General features: G+C 44.3%; 1 protein-coding gene, 1 long non-coding RNA gene and 1 other non-coding gene across 3 annotated transcripts in view; 1 reads left to right on the forward strand and 2 right to left on the reverse strand.

The window, feature by feature from the left end:
* Ywhae (tyrosine 3-monooxygenase/tryptophan 5-monooxygenase activation protein epsilon) overlaps positions 1-23,212 on the reverse strand; it is a 33,933-nt gene extending 10,721 nt beyond the window's left edge. Inside the window, exons 1-3 of the mRNA XM_052756033.1 lie at positions 23,040-23,212; positions 5,058-5,257; positions 828-934 (exon numbers count right to left, since the gene is read on the reverse strand). Coding sequence (XP_052611993.1) covers positions 828-934; positions 5,058-5,257; positions 23,040-23,103 — 371 coding nt within the window. The 5' untranslated portion in view covers positions 23,104-23,212. The remainder of the gene's footprint in view (positions 1-827; positions 935-5,057; positions 5,258-23,039) is intronic.
* LOC128123625 (U6 spliceosomal RNA) lies at positions 5,760-5,864 on the forward strand. Its single transcript, XR_008222782.1, has one exon. It is a non-coding gene; the product is annotated as a U6 spliceosomal RNA (small nuclear RNA).
* Positions 10,737-23,033, reverse strand: LOC128121380 (uncharacterized). Its single transcript, XR_008222171.1, has 2 exons — positions 14,359-23,033; positions 10,737-11,487 (listed from the first exon to the last, which is right to left on the reverse strand). It is a non-coding gene; the product is annotated as an uncharacterized LOC128121380 (long non-coding RNA).
* Positions 23,213-23,589: the final 377 nt, after the last annotated feature.

Genomic DNA, 23,589 nt, shown 5'->3' on the forward strand with positions numbered 1-23,589 from the left:
GATATATACTTTTTAGAAACTTTAAAAATGACTTCAGAATCCATCAGCTTGGCTCATCTCTTCTTTCCTTAAGGATTTCCTATTAAAAATTATTGGGAAATTCCCACAGAATATAATTGAAGCAAAAATCACCTGAGTAGTATAAAAGTGTCTCCCAAGAGTGGCACACATTCATTTGTCACAATACACATTCGCTGCTAACACTGAGGTGCCAAGACACCTGGAGCTCTGAGCACGATGAACCCCAACTATTCCTGAGCTATACCCAGCCTGGTAATTTCTCCAGAAAATTAAGATTATACTGTGAACTTTGCAGCTTTAGCTAAGAGGAAAGAAGCCACAAAAGCAAAAGACCCAGGCAGGGTGTGGTGACATATAACCCCAGCATTTAGGAAGATAATAGAGGACTACTCCAAAGCTGAGGGCAACCAGGGCTACACGGATAGACCTTGTCTCAGAATAAGCTGGGAATGGTGGCACACACCTTAATCCCAGGACACAGAGATCTATCTGAATACAAGGATAGCATGGTCTGCCATAGTGAGTTCCAGGCCAGTCAAGGATATAAACAGTGGGGGTGGGGGTGGGGGTGGGAATGGCAACAACGACCAAAAGCTAGGTATTTTGTACAATAGTCTGACAATTTCAACAATAATAATTCTTCATTAGTACTGTATTTGCTAATTAAAATTAAAACTTTTAAGTTTTGGTAACTAACCCTCCAATATTCAACTATTTTAAGTCAAAGTTGAAAACCTACATTTAAAAAGTTATGGTTCTAAGGCTAACTTTAAATCTCACATTTTCCCTTCTAGTATAGAACCTACATTTTATAATAGAAAACCTTGGACTCGCCAGTGTTAGCTGCTGGAATGAGGTGTTTGTCCAGTACATCCAGAATGTCACAACAGATTAACTTGAGCTCAGTTTCAACCTAGGGAAGGAAAACATCAGATTAAGTTTGGCCATTCAAAAGTCTTGTTATACTCTACCTAAGCTTGATCTGAAGAGCCTAGTCTTAAACAGAACATCTTACCTGTTTTCAAACTCTTTCCCCAAACCTTAAGTTGACAGAAAACTATTCAGAGTAAAGAGTCTCTTCCTCTTTAAACCATGCACACACCCACAGTTCACCTAAAGAATCATCAGTGAGCCAAGCAAGCTGTGGTGGCGCACGCCTTTAATCCCAGCACTCAGGAGGCAGAGCCAGGCGGATCTCTGTGAGTTTGAGGCCAGCCCAGTCTACAGAGTGAGTTCCAGGACAGGCACCAAAACTACAGAGAAACCCTGTCTCGAAAAACCAAAAGGAAAAAAAAAAAAAAAAGAAGCACCAGTGAGTAATATGCAATGTTCTTCCTAAGTGCTAGGTACTTACATGAATTAATTTCCATTATAAGGTACCAACTGTAACAGCTACACTTTCTACATGAACTACACTTGGAAGTCACTAAATCCCAAGCAGCAGGGCACACCTGGAAGGGATTGTTCTTGGTACGATAATTTGAAGTGGGAGACTCACCCTAAATTGGGATCATGATGTCAGAAGATCCACCTAAACCTGGACCACACCTTCTGGGGGCAGCTCCCATAAAAAAGACAAGGAAGAAGGAAGCTGGTGCTTTCTCAGCCCTCACTCTCACTGGCAAGTTCATCTATCCGGAGTCATTTCTTCCCTAGTGCTAGAACTTACACTACGGGATTCCACTGGGGACTGAAACCTGGCAGTTCTCAGACCTCCCAGAGACTCCAGCACAGACTGGGAATGCTGAGACATCCAGTCTTGTGGACTCAACTACTTCTGAATCCTTGGCCATTCTGTAAGGAGACAGCTCATGTTGGACTACTCGGGCCACAGCCTGTAAGGGGCTCTAATAAATCAGAAATGTGTGAATACTCATTTAAAACAACAGGAGAGTGAACCAGGGAATGTTAGGGTGCTGCCTAGAACAGACCAACTCCCAGCACCACACGTATGTAAGGAGAGGTGGGTGACAGGATCTGAACTAAAGCATTTAAGACAAAGTCAAAACTCAAACCCAGACAGTTTGTCTTCAGTACTAATATATTCCAACAATACTCACTTCATTGTACAGATCAGAACCAGCTACAACAGCAAGAGTCCAAATTAAATGTCGACATGGATCTCTATTGGTTTGTAATGACTAAAGCACATACCATCTCTGAACACATTAGGGTTTGACATAGGTTATGTGAGGATATAATGAATGTGTGACACAGTCATGGGAATATCTGATGTTGGTATTTCTAAAGAAGGGAATCTGAAATGCCAACAAAAATGACTAGAACACAGGAGTGCTTATGACCTTCCTCAATTTTTATAGAAGCTAGGGTAAATGATGTTCCCATACCTCAGACTTTTTCTGAAAACAAGTGACATTGATTGTGCTTTATATGAACTTTATATAACATGCTGGCCTGTGGAGCAGGCTTCTTTGTCAAAGCAACTGTAATAAAAAACTGAGCCTTGTGCAAATTGCCCCAGGGCGTCAGGCCACCTGTGCCTGGAGTCCCTAGTTTCCAGCTTACAGCTCTTCCACCACTGGTAAGGAGAGGCAATTGGCCAACCTCTCACCATCATGTTCATCTTCTTCTCCATTTCCTACAATTCAGACACTTTAGGGCATCCTCCCATTTTTCTTCTAGAATCTTGCCCTTAGTTCATTAAGACTGTCTGTGCCTCTCTTGTGGCTTTGTAAGTTGAAATCGAGTCGCTATTACGTTCTCCTAGAGTCTTACTCCAAAGCTCTCCTTGAAACCTCATACTCAGCTTTGACATCACTGCGCACCTCCATGTCCCTCTCCCTCATTCACAAAGTAACTACAGTCCACCTTCTTTCCAGTGACCTGATCCATCACCTTGGTATAAACACACCACTGATCTAATTTCCTAACCTCCGCCCTGCAGGACAGTCCATCCCTGGCCTCCTCCTTTTCTTTCTAGTTCCTCAGTCCTACTAAGAGATTCATCAAGACTACTTCAGACTTTTGGCTTCATCTCCCAATTGACCAGTTTTTCCCTTGTCTCCTCATCACATCCTACAGTCTTAACCATAATTTTTCTCCATTTCTTCATGCCTAAGTAACACCAAATTGTCTGTCAATCCATATTCTTTGTTCCAAGGTATCTGAGGACAATGATAATCCCAACTCACCTCCGTAAGATCTCTGGTATGTTCCTTAAGCCAGTTGTATCTTCAGTTTTATTACCTATAAATTGGGTTAATAGCTACCTTTCCAGGGTCACTTATTTTCTTACTTCATCATGTTGCTAAGGATTAAGCCCAGAGCCTTACGCATGCTGGCAACAGCTCAGCATGAACTAGGAGGCTCCCATTTTTGTATATAAGTACACTTACAAACTATCTGAAATAACTTCATAAAGTCTTTTAAGAGAGTTGAAAGCCCCAAGAGTTTCTACTATTTAAAAAAAAAATAATAACAACCAGCTCACGCCTTTAATCCCAGAACTCGGGAGGGAGAGGCAGGTGGATCTCAGTGAATTCGAGGCCAACCTAGTCTACACTAGGTTGTTCCAGGATAGCCAGGGCTGTTACACAAAGAAATCCTGTCTCAAAAAAACAAACAAACCAGAATGAGTCTCCATAAAGACAGTAATTCTGTTTCATCAGTATTTATACCCAATTATTTAGTACACAGAGGCATACAAGTATTTATCCAATTGGCCTATATGGGGTTTGCAAGATGGTCCAGTTGGTGGGTGTTTACCACCAAGGCAGATGGCCTGAGTTCGAGCTCTGGGACGTGCAATTCACGAAGTTACCCTCCTCTCTACACATGCACCATGGCACTCCCCACGTACATGTACAAATAAATGCAAACACTGAAGTTGTCCTATGTGCTCACTAGTAGTCAATGAAGTGCTCTGTAATAGCCACAGAAAGAACAACAACAGTTCCATCTGCTCTTCCCTTGTGTGTGTGTGTTGTTTAAAACTTAATACCTGTGCTGGACACACCGCTCAATGGTAGAGTGTGCACTCCAAGCCTAATCCCTAAACCCCTCCCTCTCAGGATACTTCCCCCTCTGCAGCTTTAAAACAAACAGTTTTTGGCTTTATTATCAAATACTCTCTAGTCTGTAATTTCTAACCAAGGTTAAGTGAAAAGTTAAAAACACAAACTACACTTACTTTTGTACTTATGCAGTGTATATTAGGTGGTGACCTAAAATACCCATATGTCTAACACAAATCACTTGAAGCTATAGGCCTGAAACTTAGCCAGATACTCAAAACACACACACACACACACACACACACACACACACACACACACACACAGTCTCCTTTCTCTACCAGATAGCAAATATAAACATAAGAAGCAATAATTTAGGACATTCAGATATCAACAACTCTTATTACTTCTGCCACAAATGTTACTATTTGTGACAAATGAACACTATCCTGACTTGGATAAATGTCTTCTATGCTTTCTGACGAAGGGTGTAAGCAGTTTTGCTATCAGACATGGCCCCTGCACTGTCGTCCAGAATGCCCAATCAGAGACTTGGGGTCCATTTCAATCAAGGACAGAATCCTCTGAAACTGAGTAAAAATAAACTTTTTCTCTATGTATACTAATCAGTTCTAACAGATATACAGAAATTAATGGTACCGAAACTGTAAAATAGCCCAGTGTCAGTCACCTATATTTGAGAAACTATCATCTTCTTTTAAAAAACACTGTATTCAAGCGGATGCCTTTAATTCTAACACTAGAGGCTGAAGCCAGACTAGTCAACATATTGAGTTCCAGGCCAGCCAGGGCTACAAAGATAGACTCTGTTAAGAGCCACTGGCTGCTCTTGCAGAGAACCCAGGTTCAATTGCCAGCATCCACACTGCAGCTCACAACCACCTCTAACTCCAGTACCAGAGGAGCTGACACCCTCTTCAGGCCTTCAAGGGCACCAAGCACATCCATGGTAGAGAGAGGGGCAAGGCAAAGTGCTTACCGTGGACATTCAAAATAAAACAAGAAGACAGTGTCAAGTCAAATCAAATGGTATCGTCTCACCATTTGCCGGTACTCCCGAATCATCTTTAGTTTGTCCTCTCCTCCCTTGTTTTCTTCCTTCTGTTCAATGCTGCTGATTATTCTCCAGGATGCTCTTCTGGCTCCAATCACATTTTTATATGCAACAGATAAAAGGTTTCGTTCTTCAACTGTCAGCTCCACGTCCATCCCCGCTACTTTCTTCATTGATTCCACCATTTCTATGCAGGAAATGGTAAAAGGAGACTATAGATTTAACAAGTTTTGTTGACCCATCCCTTTCACAGTTATCTTTTTTCCCCCTGCAAAGCTAATAAAAAACGAGATAATTAGGGGAGCTGGAAATCCAGATGGGGGAATGCATGCCTACAAACATAGCAGGAAGACTGCCTTAAGTTCAAAATCCACTTTGAGCTACAAAAGCATAGGACCAGTCGGAGGTGGTGATACATGCCTTTAATCCCAGCACTTGGGGAACAGAGGCAAGCAGATCTCTGTGAGTTCAAGGCCAGCCTGGTCTACAAAGCGAGTTCCAGGAAAGAAACAAAGCACACAGAGAAAGCCTGTCTGGGGGCGGGGAGGGGTATAGGACCAGCCAAAGCTATATAGGAGGGTCCTGTCTGAAAACACATTAATCAAAGGAAAGGTGCTAACTTAGCTAGAACACAAAAGCCCTGTTTAATCTGGAACACATATCCTTCCCAATAAAAAGTAGTTTACCATGCTCGCTTCGGCTGCACATAGACTAAAACTGGAACGATACAGAGAAGATTAGCATGGCCCCTGTGCAAGGATGACACGCAAATTCGTGAAGCGTTCCATATTTCTGACTCTGTCCAAGGAGGAAGAGACCAAGAAATAGAGCTTCCCTCATGTCTGTATGTAGTGAGCTGCCTATGGCCTCAGGTGGATCAGTCATTAAAATAAAACAAGCCTTTAAAAAGAAAGGGTAGTTTAACAAAAAATAACTTTATAATCACCAAAATAAATGAGTCAAATCAAGCTTTGGAGTCAATCTCAGAAGGCCAAGCCATCAACAAGTTAAGATGTCAGGGAGACCTTGTCTAAAATAAAACAAACTGTGCAACAATGGCTCATGCCTGTAATCCTAGAACCAGGAAGCTGAGACAAAGGATTTCTGAGTTTGAAGACAGTCTGTTTCCAAAAAAAAGAAGTGGGAAGGGGACACACTATGAATTCTTCTGCTGGTCTAACTTTTGGTAATTACTGTTACCACTAGATGGCAAGCAAAGAAAAGGGGCCAGATAATCTGAGATATTCCAAGTACAGCAAGAAATAAAATACTGACACTTTAAGAATAAAGGAAAAACTGAAAACATACAAATACTGAGTATTATAAAGAAAGGGGGGAAGGGTGGTTTACAAAGGTCTTAATGACACTATTGCCAAATAGACCTTTAGATTTACTGATTCAGGATCCCTAGTGATAAGAGCCAAGAATCTATACTTTAATAAGCATCCTAGGCATACAGTAATACCCTGAGAGTAAAACATTAGCCAACAGTTATCACAATGAATGAAGCTACATTAAGCCAAATGCAGTAATAGTTCATGCTGTAACTGTAACCCTTGCAACTAGGTTAGAACCTGTCTCACAAAAACAAAACAAAAATTAGAGTGAGTCTTCCAAATTAGCAATTTGAGTTTCATATTCCAAAATCCACCCCTTTACAGTTCCTGAAATGACTGAACCTAGCCAGTCATGCCTTTTACACACTAGATAAGCACTCAACCATTAAGCTACACCTCCAGCTTCCCACTGTGGTTTTGGACTACTAATGATGTTAAGACTTCTGCCCCATGTTCTTTCTAGTTGCTATTTTGACTGCTCTCTTTGGAGGATGAACTGTGTTCAGATACTTGGGTGGGCCGCCTAATTTTTCATAAATTGTTAAGTGGCCAATTATGAGTTATTTTTAAGAACCCAACAAATTCACCAGCAAGAATGAGTCCAGGGTCTAACCTCCTCTGTCTATTGAGTGCTTTATGAAACCTTCCATGTCAGTTATCCTTATTCTTTTAATATCACCCTACCTAATCTTAGTCTTCTTCAAAGCTATGCACAAAAGCTGCCTGATCTCCAACTCTGGACCAACCTGGCCATTCAAGGATTCCTACTAACTCATTGACATAAAATTCCTCACTCAACATATCTAGCATTTCATGAAATCTCTGCAGCAAGGACTTCATCAATTCTAAGTAAACATTTCTGTAGCAGGGTAAGGCTGTCATGTATCTGCAGCTGACGTGATCAAAATTTTTGAACCAGAGAACTGAAACTCATGACTGGATCACTACTTGGGGGTAAATAGGCCTCCTCTTCCCACCATGATTCTAGGGATCAAACTCAGATTTTGTGAGACTTCATGGCAAGAACCTTTACCTGATGAGCCATTTTGCAGACCATGAACACATTTTCTTAAACTATTTTTTTTGAGGGGCAGGGGAGTATAAAGCAGGGTCTTGCTAGGTAGCCCAGGCTGGCACCAAACTTGCACAAATCATCTAACATTTGTCTGAGTGCTGAGATTAAAGGAATGCCCCACTCCATTTCACTTTTTTTTTTTTTTTAAATGCAAGTGTTTTGCCTGCAAGTATGTCTATGAACTACATGCATGCTTGGTACCAAAGGCTAGAAGGCAGCATCAGATCCCTTCAAATTGGAGTTGCAGATGGCTGTGAGCTGCCATAAGAGTGCTGGGAAGGCAGGGCGGTGGTGGCGCACACCTTTGATCCCAGCACTCGGGAGGCAGACCCAGGCAGATCTCTGTAAGTTTGAGGCCAGCCTGGGCTACAAAGCAAGATCCAGGAAAGGAACCAAAACTACACGAAGAAACCCTGTCTTGGGGGAAAAATAAAAAGTGCTGAGAAAAGCAGCCAGTGCTCTTAACCACTGAACCATCCATCCAGGCCCTCTATGAGACTTTTGACAGCTTGAAGACAAGGAGTGCTGGCTAAAAAATCACTAATGCATAAAAATTCTGAAACATAATCTCCAGACATCAATAGGCATGTTAATCAAACACACTAGACCTGTTGTGTTCTGAGTCATTTTTCATTCACTGTGTGGTAACAGTCTAATAATTAGATAGCCACTACACTGAACAACTATCTGAGACAATTTTATGGTTTTAAGGTTGCTGCTAAGATTATCAAATGTCATTTGCCTTCATTTAATTTACCCAATCCCATACACACATACCTTTTGTTGCTATGCTGGGGACAGAAGCTACAGCCAAGTGATCTACCACTGAGCTACCAACATCCCCAGAGCTCTCACTCTGAATCTTGGGGTTCTTTGGTCTCTCTCTCTCTCTCATTCATTCATTCATTCATCTAACTCATCCACTTAAAGCACCTTAATGGAGGCACTATTTCAAACACTCTCCTCTCCATGTATTACTATGATCAGTCTTCTTAAAAGATCTTCCAACACCCAAGCTGTGATGGAGTGAGTTCCAGGATAACCAGGAGTACACAGAGAAACTCTGTCTCAAACCCCACCCACCCAAAAAAAGTTGGGCGGTGATGGCACACACTTTTAATCCCAGCACTCTGGAAGTAGAAGCAGATGGATCTCTCTGAGTTCTAAGGCCAGTCTGGTCTACAGAGCAAATTCCAGGACAGGCAGGGCTACACACAGAGAAAGAAACCCTGTCTTGAAAACCAAATGAACAAAAGGAAAAAAAAAATCTTCTGACACCCAGCAGGTTGGGTCTCTACACATCCCTGGCTGTCCTCAGATATGCCTCTCTCTGCCTCTGTTGGGATTAAAAGTATGCACTGCCACCACCCAGCTCAAGATGATAAATCTTAACTTCTCCCAAATGGAAAAAACGTTCACCAACTATTTCATAATTTTAAAGACAGAAAACTGAAGCCAAATGTAATCTGCTTAAACCCCCAGCAATAAAACCGAACAACATAAGTCCTGAGTACAAGGCCAGCTGAGGTTACAGGAGAGGGGGAGAGAGAGAGAGAGAGAGAGAGAGAGAGAGAGAGAGAGAGAGAGAGAGAGAGAGTGTGTGTTTAAGAGACAGAAAGATGCCGGGCAGTGGTGGTGCACGCCTTTAATCCCAGCACTCAGGAGGGAGGCAGAGGCAGGCGGATCTCTGTGAGTTCGAGGCCAGCCTGGGCTACAGAGCGAGTTCCAGGAAAGGCACCAAAACTACACAGAGAAACCCTGTCTCGGAAAAAAAAAAAAAGGAAAAAAATAAAGAGACAGATAGGGGAGACAGAGAATATGAGAATCATCACAGACCGTGGTTTTTTGAGACAGAGTGTCTTAAGAGTTTTCTACTGTTGTGAAAAGACACCATGACCACAGCAACTCTCATACAGAAAATATTTAATTGAGGGGGCTCCCTTACAGTTTCAGAGGCTCAGTCCATTATCATCATGGTGGGGAGCATGATAGCATGCAGGCAGATGTGGTGCTGGAGGAACAGCTGAGAGGTCTACATCTCGGAGCCAACAGGAAGTCAACTGACTCACTGAGCAGTATCCTGACCATAGGAAACCTCCCCTATAGCAACACACTTCCTCTAACAAGGCCATACCCACGCCAACAAAGCTATACCTCCTAATAGTGCCACTCCCTGAGATTATGGAGGCCAATTATAGTCAAACTACCATACAGGGTTTCTCTGTGTAACAATTCTGGCTGTCCAGGAAATAGCTTTGCAGACTAGGCTCACCTTGAACTCAAAGACATCTGCCTGCCTCTGCCTCCCAAGTACTGGATTAAAGGCATGCACCACCACCGCCCAGCAAAAATAAATATTTAAAAAAATAAAAATCTGGCCGGGCGGTGGTGGCGCACGCCTTTAATCCCAGCACTCGGGAGGCAGAGCCAGGTGGATCTCTGTGAGTTCGAGGCCAGCCTGGGCTACCAAGCGAGTCCCAGGAAAGGCGCAAAGCTACACAGAGAAACCCTGTCTCGAAAAACGAAAAAAAAAAAAATAAATAAATAAAATAAAAATAAAAATCACAATAATTGGGCTGGAGATATGGCTCAAAGATTAAAAGCATTTGCTGCTCTTACAGAGGACCTGGGTTTGGTTCCCAAGCACCTACACTGTACATATATATATATACATTCATGCAAACAAAACACACATATATAAAGTAAAAATATATGGCCAGTGCTCTTAACCTCTGAGCCATCTCTACAGCTTTCGTGTGTGTTTTAAGAGAGCCAATTAAGGAATGGAGAGATGGCTCAGAGGTTAAGAGCACCGACTGCTCTTCCAGAGGTCCCGAGTTCAATTCCCAGCACCCACATGGTGGCTCACAACCACTGTATATATAATAAATAAATAAATCACATTTTAAAAGGCTGTCAAAACCAGGAGGTGGTAGTTAATCCTGGCACTCGGGAGGCAGTCAGGCAGATCTCTAAGTTCAAGGCCAGCCTGGTCTACAAAAAGAGTTCCAGGACAGTCAGGGTTACACAGAGAAGCCCTATCTTGAACCACCCCACCCCCACACTCCCTCAAAAAAAAAAAAAAACATCTGTCAAATCAAGTATCATTAAAAAGAGCAAAGAAAAACTAGGCACCAGGCATGGTGATACATGTCTTTAATCCCAACACTTAGGTGGATCTGAGTTCAAGGCCCTCCTGGTCTATAGATCCGAGTCCTAGGACAGCCAGGGCTATGCAGAGTATCCCTGTCTCCAAAAAAAAAAAAAAAACAAGCAGAGATAAACTATTACTTCTGAATTTAAGTCAAATTGACTGGTTTATGTTTTTTAATTTCTATGATTAATGGTAAACAATAACAAACCTATTTGAAACAGGCAATTATAGATGCTTTTGGCAAAAAGCATTAGTAGTCACTTAAACCTATTAAGTAATAACTACAATGAGGATGAGGGCTGGCAAGATGGCTCATCTGGTATAGACACTTGCAACAGATACCAGGTGACCTGAGTCTGATCCTTGGACGCCAAGGTAAAGGTGGCTAGCAGAGGTAGAGAACTAACTCTACAAAGTTGTCTTCTGGTATCTCCACATGCACACACCCCGTTCATACTCACAGTAAGACCAGAATGAAAGCCTGACATTTGGTCATCATTTTGTATCTGTCTTCTTTACTTGGAAGAAGGCAAGGGATAAGTAACTGCCTTTAACAGTCACCTTGGATACCAGGGAGAACAAAACCTCAGCACACGACCTCAGACCTCCAAAGTGGAGAGCACCCTGGAACCTTGTATGAACCAGACTGGCCCCCTTGACAAAGCTCAACCAAACCACACCCTCATTTGCTGTGCTTGCCACTACCATAATTCTTCTTTTATTTAAAGGCCTAAAGGACAGGCGGTGGTGGTACACACCTTTAACCTCAACATTCGGGAGGCAGAGCCAGCCAGTTCTCTGCCAGCCTGGTCTACAGAGCAAGTTCCAGACAGCCAGGGCTACAGAAAACCCTGTCATGGGGAAAAAAAAGGGGGGGGGAGGGTAAGAAAAGAAAAAGGCAACAGTGAGAAAAAACATGGAACCATGTGAACAATGCAGTTATCAGTCAACAGGAAAGGAGCAAGATTCCATAACCTCTGTTCATCTGTTCACATCTCAAAACTATATGCCTAAGACATCTACTGAAAGGAAGAAGGGCTGGAGAGAGAACTCAGCAATTAAGAGCAGTTGTTCTAGCAGAAGACCTAGGTTCAGTTCCTAGGATCCACAGGGCAGCTCACAGCTATTCCCCAACACCAGTTCAAGGGGTCCTGATACCCAGTCTTCTGATCTCCAGGCACACAAGTGGTGCACATACATACATATGGGCAAACACACATATATAATTTTTTGTTTGTTTTTTTCGACACAGGGTTTCTCTGTGTAGTTTTGGTGCCTGTCCTGGATCTCACTCTGTAGACCAGGCTGGCCTTGAACTCACAGAAATTCACCTGGCTCTGCCTCCCCGAGTGCTGGGATTAAAGGCGTGCGCCACCACCGCCCAGCTACATATATAATTTTTTAAAAAAAATAGACGACCATATAGCTATAAGAATCAATTAAGTTCCTAAAGTTTTCCATCTAGCTATGTATTTGTCTGAGATGGAATCTTACCTAACTCAGGCTAGCCTTGAATTCTGCTATGTAGTAGGATGCCTCCGCCTACGAAATGTTGGGATTATAGGCATGCATACATGACAGCTTTTTTTTGTTTATTTAGGATTATTTTATGTATATGAGTGTTATGCTTGCATGTATGTCTGTTTACCACATGCATGCCTGGTGCCTGAGGAGTTCCAAAGAGGACACAGGATCCCCTGGAACTGAAGTTATAGATGGTTGTGAGCCTCTATGTAAGCGCTGGAAATCAACCCTGGGTCTTCCATGAGAGCAGCAAGTGCTCTTAAATGCTAAGCCATCTCTCCAGCCCATCTGTTTATTTTTAGAGTCAAGGTAGTCTGGAATTCTCTATGCAGCCAAGGATGACACTGACTCCTGACCTTCCGCCTCTACCTCCTGAATAAAGTCATTAGTCTTTTATAAAGCTTTTAGTTCAGCTAACTCTGATGCATGCCTACAATCAGCACAAGTCAGGCAGAGGTATCAGGAGTACCAGTTCAAAGTCAATCTGGGCCACATGGTAAGACCTGTGCCCTCAACCCCATAGATAAATTTAGGTATATACACAAAGCAAAACTTAGTCCAGGCACATCGTAGAGCACATGGGCACCCCTGAAGTTCCAGCTACTGGAAAGGCTAAGGAAGACAACTTGAGCTCCCTCAGAAACATATATCCCCTCCAAATAAATAAAAATAAAATAAAATAAATCAAGCCTAAGCAACATAGTGAGATCTCATTTCATTCAAAACATAGAAGGGGCCCAGTGAGATAGCTTGGTGACCCGAGTTCGATTTCCACAGCTTGAGAGGAGGAAGGAAAGAACTTTCGCCAAGTTATCCTGACTTCCACATGTACACCATCATTATTGCTCATACATGTGTATGCATCATATACATACTCACACAAGTGTAAGAAAAAGCTTTATTTTTTAAATTACTTTTATGTGCATGGGTGTTTTGCCTGCATGTATGTCTACATCACACACATGCAGTACCCTTAGAGGCCAGAGGTGTCAGATTCTCTGGGACTGGAGTTACAAACAGTTGTGAGCTACCATGTTGGTGCTGGGAATGGAATCCGAGTCCTCTGAAAGAGCCAAAAGAGCTCCTAACCACACACCAAGTGGACTCTCCAGCCCCAGGGGAAAAAAACGTTAGAACAACAGTAAGAGGCAAGAAAGTCTGAGGAAAGCATTTGTCTAGCGATCTTTTTAGAAGTCCTCTAGGTTCAATGCCCAGTACAGTAAAATTTGCTAATTCCAGATTGGAAAGGCTGAGTCAGGACCACTTGAGGCCAAGAATCCAGCCTGGGCAACAATGAGATTTCACTCAAAACTGAGCTTTTGCTCAGTGGTAGATTACTTGTGTAACTAGTGTGTGCAAGGTCCTATGTGCAATTCCCAGCACAACAAATGGTTTGCAATCCCAGCAGCTAAGAAATGGGAGAGACAAGAGGAGGATTCCTGGAGCTTGCCGGCCACCCGCCATAACTTACTTTATAAAGTTATAGGCTATTAAAAATAGACTATCTCAAAGAGTGGGAAGGCACCTGAGGAATGACATCTGAGGTTGTCCTCTAATGTACACATCAAAAATAATGTTTCAGTCTATAAACTCACTGGACAAAATTGCTTTCAGAAAAGCAATTCCTCAGCGCTCAAGAAATGAAGCAAAGGCAAAAGGATCTCCAGTTTGAGGCCAGCCTATGCGACAGGAAGAAGCAGGGGTGGGGTGGAGTAGGGAGGTGGAGAGGAAGACAGAGGGGGAGGGGAAAGCAAGCAGGCAGAGGCAACTCTTCAGTCCCTATGTAAGAAAAACAGGTCCTGAGACTAAGGAATGGCTGCCTTGCTCCCATTTCATGATGGCTGAGGTTCAGCTGCCCCACATTCCACTATCTCCTGTTGTCTCACCACTGGAAAATATACTCAACGAGCACACTCATCTTCGTATAAAAGCAGCAAGACTCAATGAAATTAAGCCAAAAGGCTGTTCCAAGTAACTTTATGTACTTATTGTGTGTGTATTCACTTATGTGCAATTTTACAAGTACATGTGGAGAACCTCAGCCACCCTCAGATGTCATTCCTCAGCAACCATCCATCTATCTTGGTTTTTCTTTCTTTCTTTCTTTCTTTTTTGGGGGGAAAGGGGAGCAGGGCAGGGGGTAGGGCTAGGGGTTCAAGACATAGTTTCTGGGTAGCCATGGATGTCCTGGAACTCACTCTGTACTCCAGATTAGCTGAATTCAGAGATCCACCACCAGGCTCCCCCTTGGTTTTTAAAAACAACTTCTCTCATAATCCTAGAGCTCAGCAATCAGGGTAGGGTGACCGGTCAGGAAACCCCAAGGGATTCACCAGTCTCTGCCTCCCCAGAGACGGGATGACAAGCATACTGGAATGACAAGACAAGCAACAGACCTTTTGACAGGGTGCTGGGGCGTAAACTCAGTGTCTGTGATTGCATGTCAAGCACTTGACAGACTGAGCTATCTCCCCAGGCCCCCAAAGCAATTTCCACATTATAAAATTAAAAACTAAGAATAGTGCTTCAATGAGAGGATCAGCAGTTCAGGGCCGTGTAGGCAAAGAAGAAGCAAGTTCAAGGTTAGCCTGAGTGAGCTATGTGAGACTCTGTTGAAACAGAGGAGGGAGGAAAAGGAGAAACAGCCTAGGTTTTGACTGATGTTTATAATACTGCACAAATTATCAAGTGTGAAGTGGAAGGAATACCATCTTTAGAGTAAAACACACTTGACTAAATAACAGTAATATTACCCATTTGTCCTCATTTTAAAACAAATTTTTTGGAGGGTGGCAGCTTGAGACAGGGTTTCTCTGTGTAACCCTGACTGTCCTGGAACTTGCTTTGTAGACCAAGCTGGCCTAGAACTCAGAGATCCTCCTACCCCTGCCTCCTGAATGCTGGGATTAAAGGGGTGTAACACCATTGCCTAGCTAAATCTTTATTTTTTTTTTTAGATTTTAAGTGCATGTGTTTTAAAAACACTTACTTTTATGTGTTTGTGTTCCTGGGTGTGTGTATGTGCACTCGGTGCATGTGTGACTGTGAAGACCAAAACAAGATGTCAGATTCCCTAAACCGGAATTATGGCAACTGTCAGCCACTACGTGGGTGCTGGGAACCAGGCCTGAACCCTCTGCAAGACATGGCAACAACTGAGCCATGTCTCCAGCCCCCTCACTTGAATATTTATCTGAAGAACGAGTGGCACCTGCTTTACACTGCTGTTTCTTTTTCTTGAGGCAGGATCCACTATGCAGCCTCAGCAGGCCTAAAACTTGCTACTTAGACAAGGCTGCCCTCCAACTCCAAGATCTCCAGGCTCTGCTCCAAAATGTTTTGATTAAAGGCTTGTTTTATCCTGGTTATTCAAAAATGTCATGATCATTTGGGAGGCAAGGGCAGGAGATCGCTTCAAGTTTGAAACCAGCCTGGTCTTCTACATATACAGTTCCATGTCAGCCAGGGTGACATAGTGAACCTCTTTCTATTGCTAAGGTCTCACATAACCCAGGCTGGCCTCAGTACCATCAGAGCCCAGCTGGACTATTTTGAGCCATGACAGAACAGCATTTAAGAGTAGTAGTGCCAGGAGTGCCAGGAGGTGGTGGCACAAACCTTTAATCCTAGCACTAATCTGCCTCCTCAGGAGGCAGGGGCAAGAGGATCTCTGAGTTCAAAGTCAGCCTGGACAGCCAGGGTTACAGAGAGAAAGCCTGTCTTGGGGGAGAGGGGAAACTAGCTTGTCTTACTTAGGGTTTCTATTGCTGTGAAGACACACCATAACTCGTATGTTTTACATAAAGGAAAACATTGACTGGGGCTGACTTACAGTTTCAGAGGTTTAGTCCATTATCATCATAGTTATCATCATGGTGGGACGAGGCAGCATGCAGGCAGGCACAGTGCTAGAGAAGGAGCTGTGGGTTTTACATCTTTATCTGCAGGCAGCACAAGGAGTCTATGTCCCACACTGGGTATAGCTTGAACATATGAGACCTCAAAGCCCGTCCCCACAATGACACACTTCTTCCAATAAGGCCACACTTCCTAACAGTGCCACCGAGTCTATGAGGGCCATACCTATTCAAATCGCCACACAGCTCATGTAAGACAAAATAAAACCAGCATATTTGCTTCTTAACACCGTCAAGTTGATTAGCTGGTAGGCCAGCTAGCTCTACTGTCAGCAAGTACAATTTCCTTGACTTTTCCCAGTGCCACTTTGGAAAGGGTTCCATTTTTCTTTTGATCTATTTTGTTTCCTACCAAATGCAAAATTTGAAGAAGCCAAAATTCTCAGGACTCAGATCTACAATATCTGTGGTAGAAGAACAAAGCTTAGTAAGTTTTATGGGTTTTTTTTTTTGTCTTGATGATTCCTTTTGTCTTATGTGCACTGGTGTTTTGCTTACATGTATGTGTGTCGGATCCTCTGAAACTGGATAAAGTTGTGAGCTGCCATATGGGTGCTGGGAACTGAACCAGCCAGTGCTCTTAACTTCTGAGCCATCTCTCTAGTCCTGGGAAATTTTCATTTAAGTGTGAAAACTAGCCTGGGTATAGTGGCATGACTGGAAACAAGACCCGGGTCTCAAAATAAAAATTAAGCCAGGCATGGTGGCACACAGCAGAGGTAGGTGGATCTCTGTGAACTGAAGGCCAGCCTGGGTCTACATGGCAAGTACCAGGCTAGCTGGGTATGGTGGAACACACATGTGATATTCCACTGCTTCAGCAGAGGTGACAGAGTGACTGTCACAAGTTTGAAGCCAGCCAGGCCCACAAAGCAAGCAGCAGACCAGCCAAGAAGAGAGACCCTGTCATCGCCAAGAATAAAAATAGGGACTGGGAAGACAGCTCAGTCCATCAAGTGCCCGCAACACAAGCGTGAGGACTTGAATTCTAGCTTCAAAACTTACACTAAAAAAGAAGAAAAAAGAAACCCAGTAATGTCAAATGGCAAGTTCATACCAACTGTTCCAGCACAATCATGAATTAGTATTTCTTTTTTCCTAATACATCCGGGATTCATGATAAATTTTGAAGACCCCTTTGTCATCACTTGCTTCTAGTGAGCTGAAACAAGCCCCTGGAAGTACTCTTGCAGGCCTGGTTGAGCATCAGCATTTAGTTACAGAATGAGCTCAATCCATAAAGTTATGTGGGCAACTCCATCTTACCAACTTGGATGTAACAGTACTTAACTGTAGCAAACAAGCCACAGAAGAAATAACTACATTGTAGTGCTGCAACTCGATACCTTCTGGTACTCAAAAACAACTTTTAACACATGAATTTATTGAACCAAAATTTCAGTTGAGTGTACCAGACAGAAATATTTAAACACTTCCTAGACCTGGGAAGTAGCTCAGAAGTAGAGCACCTGCCTATGGTGCACATGGCCCTGGGCTCCCCAGGACCCGAGAATAGTAAATAACCGATTCTCTTGACCAAGCTAGCAGAACAGTTCTCAAAGGCCCATTTTCATGTGCTTTTGCTTTTATTCCCCCAGGCAGCGCATTAACCCAGCGCACTGCCCGTGTTTAGCAGGCACTCAATCACTGAGTCAACATACTCAAGCCCTGCTTCTACTTTAAGACCAAGTCTGGCTTAATTGCTAAAATTTACATCCTCCTGCCTCAGCCTCCTACTGGGGTTAGTCATGAGCTCCAGTGCCCTGCTTCAGAACTTTTTTAAGGAAAGGTGAGAAGAGGATGGAAGAGCTGGCTCACAGCACACACACGGTGGCTCACAACCACTTTAAGTCCAGTTCCAGGAGATCTAATGTCCTCTTCTGACTTCTGCAGGAAGCGGGCATGCATGTGGTACAAGGAAGGCGAAACATTCACACAGAAAATAAAAGCAGTTCTTTAGGTAAAAAGAGGGCCTGTGAGACAGTTCAGGTAAAGACACCCACCGTCAGCCTGACCATCTGAGTTCAATCTCCAGCACCTACATGGTGGAAAGAACAGTTTTCCATTAATTGTCCTTTGACCTCCACACACACCACAGCACATGCCGACCCACACGTAACACACATAGACGGCTGGGCATAGTTTCTAAAGCCTTTAATCCCAGCACTCAGGAGACGGAGGCAGTTGGATCTCTGTGAGTTCAAGGCCAGCCTGACCTACACACTGAGTTCCAAGACAATCAGAGCCACATAGTGAGACCTTGTCTGGAAAAAAACAAACAAAACAAACAAAAACCAGACATACAAATTTTTATTTAATAAAACTTAATAAAAATTAAAATAAACAGAATGCTTAGAGAACATCCACTGCAGTTTAAAAAAAAATCACTTCAAATACACAGCGATTCAAAAACAAAGAATATGCACAGTACTGTACAAAAAAATTAAAGTGTAGCTGTGGGGTGGTGGCGAACACCTTTAATCCCAGCACTCAGGAGGCAGAGGCAGGCAGATCTCCGTGAGTTCAAGACCTGCCTGGTCTGCAGGGCAGAGTTCCAGGACAGCCAGGACTACATAGAGAACCCTGTCTCAAAATAAACAAACAAACAAACAAAAAAAAAACACCTGAAATGTACAAAAAGAGCATCCCTTTATTTTTAGAGAGAGGGAGCTGAGACAGTGTCATGTAACCACAAATTCACTACATGTAGCTGAAGCACTTGGGAGGTACAAATGAGGACCTCTGTGAATTCCAGGCCAACATAAGACCCTACCTCTAAATAAATGAGTAGATAAATGAGTGTGTGTTCTCCATCCTTCCCTAACTAGCACAGTATGTTCTTAGAAATGCGGCTTTGATGTTTTAAACTGCTCTCAAGTCAATGACTCAGAACAGATGCATTTCTGGTGTTTCAGTATTTAGAGTGACCCAAGTGACTAGGGGTAGGGTAGGGGGCACACAAGCCACACCCCACAGGGCCAATTCTTTTTTTTTTCTTTTTTAAAAGACAAGAGTCTGATCTAACTCTGGCTGGCCTGATGCTGCCTGCACCTGCCTCCTGAGTGCTGGGACTGACATGCCACTCCACCTGGTTATCTGTCTTTTTCAGACAGGACTGCATAGCTCAGGCTAGCCTGAACTCCAAGAGCCTCTTCCCTTGTCTTCTAAGTGTAGTTTAAAGGGATGTGCCACCATACTAAGCCCCAGTGAGCCAATCCAAGCAGGATGAAGATTATTAGGGAAGGACAAAAAACAAAACTACCACACAAGCCAAATATTAGCTATGTTGACCACTCTGATCCCAGAAAATAGAAAAAATACTCCTTTTTTGGACAGGTCAAACTCTGCTGTTTGGGAGGCTGAGGTAGGAGGGCAATGACAAGTTCAAGGACACCCTAGGCAACTTAGTGAGACTCTGTCTCATAGAGCTGGGTAGATATAGTTCCATGGTAGATCACTTGCCTAGCATGCACAAGGCCCCCAATTCAATCCCAGCAACGCACCCCTTAATTTTTCTATACTAATATTTTAATTATGTGTGAAAATTATGATTTGGTTGACTATGACGATAACTTGATTAATATGGCTACAAGTATACAAAAATATCTCTTAGACTACTGACTTGTTAAAGAGATTACTAAATTAGGCTGGGTGTTGTAGAGCATTTCCCAGCACTCATGAGGCAGAGGCAGAAGGATCTCCATGAGTTCGAGGCCAGCCTGATCTATATAATGAATTCTAGGACAGTCAGGACTCTTTTAGAAAGACCCTGTCTCAAAACACCAAGAGAGAGAGTGAGAAAAACATTAAACTTATTGAAGTGAACAGTCCTAGTCTCAAGCTTTGATATTTCCTATATAAACCCCCAAATGATTCTGTTCTTGGAACATAGCTTCTCACCTCCTCTTCCAAGACCATTAAATAATCTATATAGATTGATTTCAATTCCCTATGGAGAGAGTAAAAGATACTTTAGGCACCAGATTCTACATAGCATGCAAAATACAAGATAAACCTAGGACAGGAGCAAGGAAGGTCAGCTAAAAAGCCAATATTTACATGCAAGTACCCCAAACTCAGGATTCCAATGCATTCTTGCTACCCCTCATAGTTTACTTAGTGGTCACTCTATAGAACCACTTCTGTTACACAAACACACTGAATCAATGCAGTCGGTAAAGGAGCGATGACGTTTCCTGACTTCCTTCCCTCCTCTCCCTTCCTACTGGATCCCTTCCTCATGCCAAATCACAGAGGTGCTTCCTATTTCCTTCCCTCTTTTAGAGTCTGGAAGAGGACAGAATAACAAGTCAAAACCAAGTGGCTTGCACTCCTATGTTCAATAATCAACAAGGCCAGGCTTGGGTCAAAAACAGTCAGCACTCATATCGCAACTATGATTTGAAATTAACTTGGAAGCTACAATCATATAAGCTTCCAAATCCTTTCTAAAATGACTTTTAGAAACAAACCAAAAATGTTCCCCTATACCGGGGTGTATGTGGGGGGGAGGGTGTTATCACATTCACACAAAGCCTTAAATCCCCAGTCTTCCATGTAATTTCATGTTTCTTCCCAAGGACACTAGATTAAGGGGAGGTGAGAGAGAGAAAACCTCCAATGCTAGCAAACTCTCCTGGTTATAAACACACTAAAATGTAGGGCCAGGTAGTGGTGGCGGCAGCAGTGCACACCTTTAATCCAAGCACTCGGGAGACAGAGACAGGCGGATCTCCATGACTTTGAGGCCAGTCTGGGCTACACAGTGAGTTCCAGGACAGTCAGGACTTTGAGAAACCCTGTCTCAGAAAACCAAAAAAATAAAAACTCACACTAAAACGAAAGCTGACCTTGAGCTGCATTTATTTGTACTTTCCCCATCCCACCTCCTCCCACTCCCAACAGGAGCCCAGAACAGTGTAAACTGCAACTTCAGTCTTTAAGACAAAATTTAGTTCAGTATCTTTCCTAAATTGGAGGTTCTGAAGCCTGCTGTTCTACTTTCCAAATACTGAACAGTAATTTCCAACAAGACTCTAGGAGGACTAGTTCAAAAGCTGCCACAGGACCCAAGTGGCATTCAAGGAAAGGGGTCTGACCTAACTTTTGGAAAACAAGTGGCTTAAGTAATCTGGAAAAAACCTGAGGGGCAACAGCACTTAATCTCAAACATGTCTCATCCCATCCTAGCCACCAAACATTAAAATCTCATGGGCCTGTCTGCCTTAGTGCACATGCCTTTAATCCAAGCACTCAGGAGAAATACAGGTGGACCTCTATGAGATCGGGGCCAGCCTGGACTACAAACTGAGGTTTCAAGAGCAACCTAGTGAGACCCTATCTCAATCAATAAACAAACCAACCATAGGAAGCACATATGTGATTTTTCACTTTAAAATACTAGTTTGATGGATACTGCCTAACTCAAGTATCTAGGTACAAAATTAGGGGAAAGGAAGACATAAAAAATGCATATAAATTGCCTAAAACTGACTAAACACAATGGATATTTCAATGAAATACTGAAGAAAGACTAAATTCAAATTAGCACGATCCAAGGATATAACTAGTGACAGAAAGCACTGACCTAGCATGGACAAGGGCTTGGGTCCATCACTCAGGGTGAGTCGGGTGTCAATGAACAAAGAGTAACAAGTAAAATGTGTACATAAAACCATTCGCTTAAAATGGATAAAACAGAACTAGAATGTATCTAAGTATTTGAGCACTTGTGTTGCATGCATGCAACCCTGGATTCCAACTCCAGCCATGCAACAATGAAGTCATAAAACAGAAAAAAAAAAAAGAACACGATGTCATAATTCAAAATCCCCAAGCCTCAACTGAGTGTTCAAAATAAGCCAAGATCCCCAAGCCAAGCAACACACATTTTCCAAACTTGGGTTGTCAACCAAAGGAGTGTTACTAAACATTTTTCGAATTAACTATTTTTCAACAGGTCTTTCCATGTGTCATAATGCTGAGTGTGAATAGTAAAGTCATTTTCACAAACGAGTAGACTGAGGCACGGGCACTGTAAAGGGCAATCAGTACTCAAGAGTCCTGGCAAGCTTGGTCTCCTGTAGTCTATTCTATCCATCAGAACACGGTGCTTCTGAAGGTTGAAAAAAAAACAACAAACAAACAAAAAACCCCGCAGGAACTCTGGGATGTCCTGGGTAAGAACAAACGGAGAAGAGTGAGGGTCTGCACCTCCCCGGATGGAGGCGAGGCGGAAAAGCCCCCACACCCCTCAACTCCCGAGGTGCGCCGGCCTACGGGAAGAAATCCAATCGCAGCATCTCAGCTTGCCTCCTCCACCCAAGGCTGACCTGCAGTGATTTCCACACACTCCACCCTCCCCGAAGACGACTCCCCACCACCGGCCCAGGGCAGCCGTCCGCTCCCGAGGCTTCTCCTTTGTGAGGCTCCACAGCCGCCGCCCCACACTGGGCCTCCGGGGAAAAGCCACCGCCCCCACCCGCCATATTTCCCTGAAAGGCGCCCGCGCTACGGCTCCCTGGATTCCGCCCTCTCCCGAGCCGCCGGTGCCGCTCCTCACCCCACCCCACCCAAGGGCCCTCCACCGCCCGCCACGGTCCCCCAAAGCTCCCGTGGGGCCTGCGCGCCGGGAGACGGCACCCGCCATCGCCTCCCTCCCCCTCCCCCGCCCGGGGACTCGCCCTCCCCCTTCAGCCGCCATTTTACAACCAACTCCTCCACCCTACGCCCCGGCCTGCTGGCTGGCGAGCGCCTGCAAGCTAAGGACACCGGAGGGGTCAAATTCCCGGGCCCGGGAGACTCCCACCGCCTCGGGAGCCCGCAGGCCATTTCCTGCTTCCCGACCCACGTCCCGAGCCAGGCTCGGAGACGATGCCGCCATTTTGTCTCCGGTTCCCGGCCTCTGTGGGCGGCGGCGGAGGGTCCGAGACTTCCAGCCCCCCGACACCTCCCCAACTCACCGTCGTATCGCTCGGCCTGCTCTGCCAGCTTCGCCTGGTACACCAGATCCTCCCGATCATCCATAGCGGCAGCGGCTCCGGCAGGGTCTGCGCGACGGATGGAAGCGGATAGCGTCTCCGACTCTCAGCTTCTCGCTCCGCGTCCGAGCAGTAAAAATGGCGGCGCCTCAATCCGGGACTTCCGCCTGCGCACGCGGACAACTGCTCAGCTCTATGGCAACCGCTCCCTGGCAACTGGAGCGGGGGGGCGGGTCCGGGAGTTCGGCGCCAGAAAAGGCTGGAACCAGCCCGACGGACGCCCCTCCTCCGTCGGCTCCGCGGGCGGCCCCGCAGCAAGGCGGGAACTGCAACTGCGAAGAAGAATGGCCCCGGAGAGCCTGAGAGGCTGGAGGCGAGGTCGGCCTAGGCTGGGCGAGGGGAAAGAGCCAGGAGCCTGTTCTGTGGCCGCGGGTCGAGGACTGGCCTGCGGAGGAAAGACAGAGCGAGAGGCTTGATGGGTTCCTGCAACCGCAGGCCTTTCTCATTGAAATCCACGCACTGTGCACTCTTG

This window comes from Peromyscus californicus, unplaced genomic scaffold (assembly GCF_007827085.1).
Source record: "Peromyscus californicus insignis strain IS unplaced genomic scaffold, ASM782708v3 Scaffold_3__1_contigs__length_106647218, whole genome shotgun sequence".
Lineage (NCBI taxonomy): Eukaryota > Metazoa > Chordata > Mammalia > Rodentia > Cricetidae > Peromyscus > Peromyscus californicus.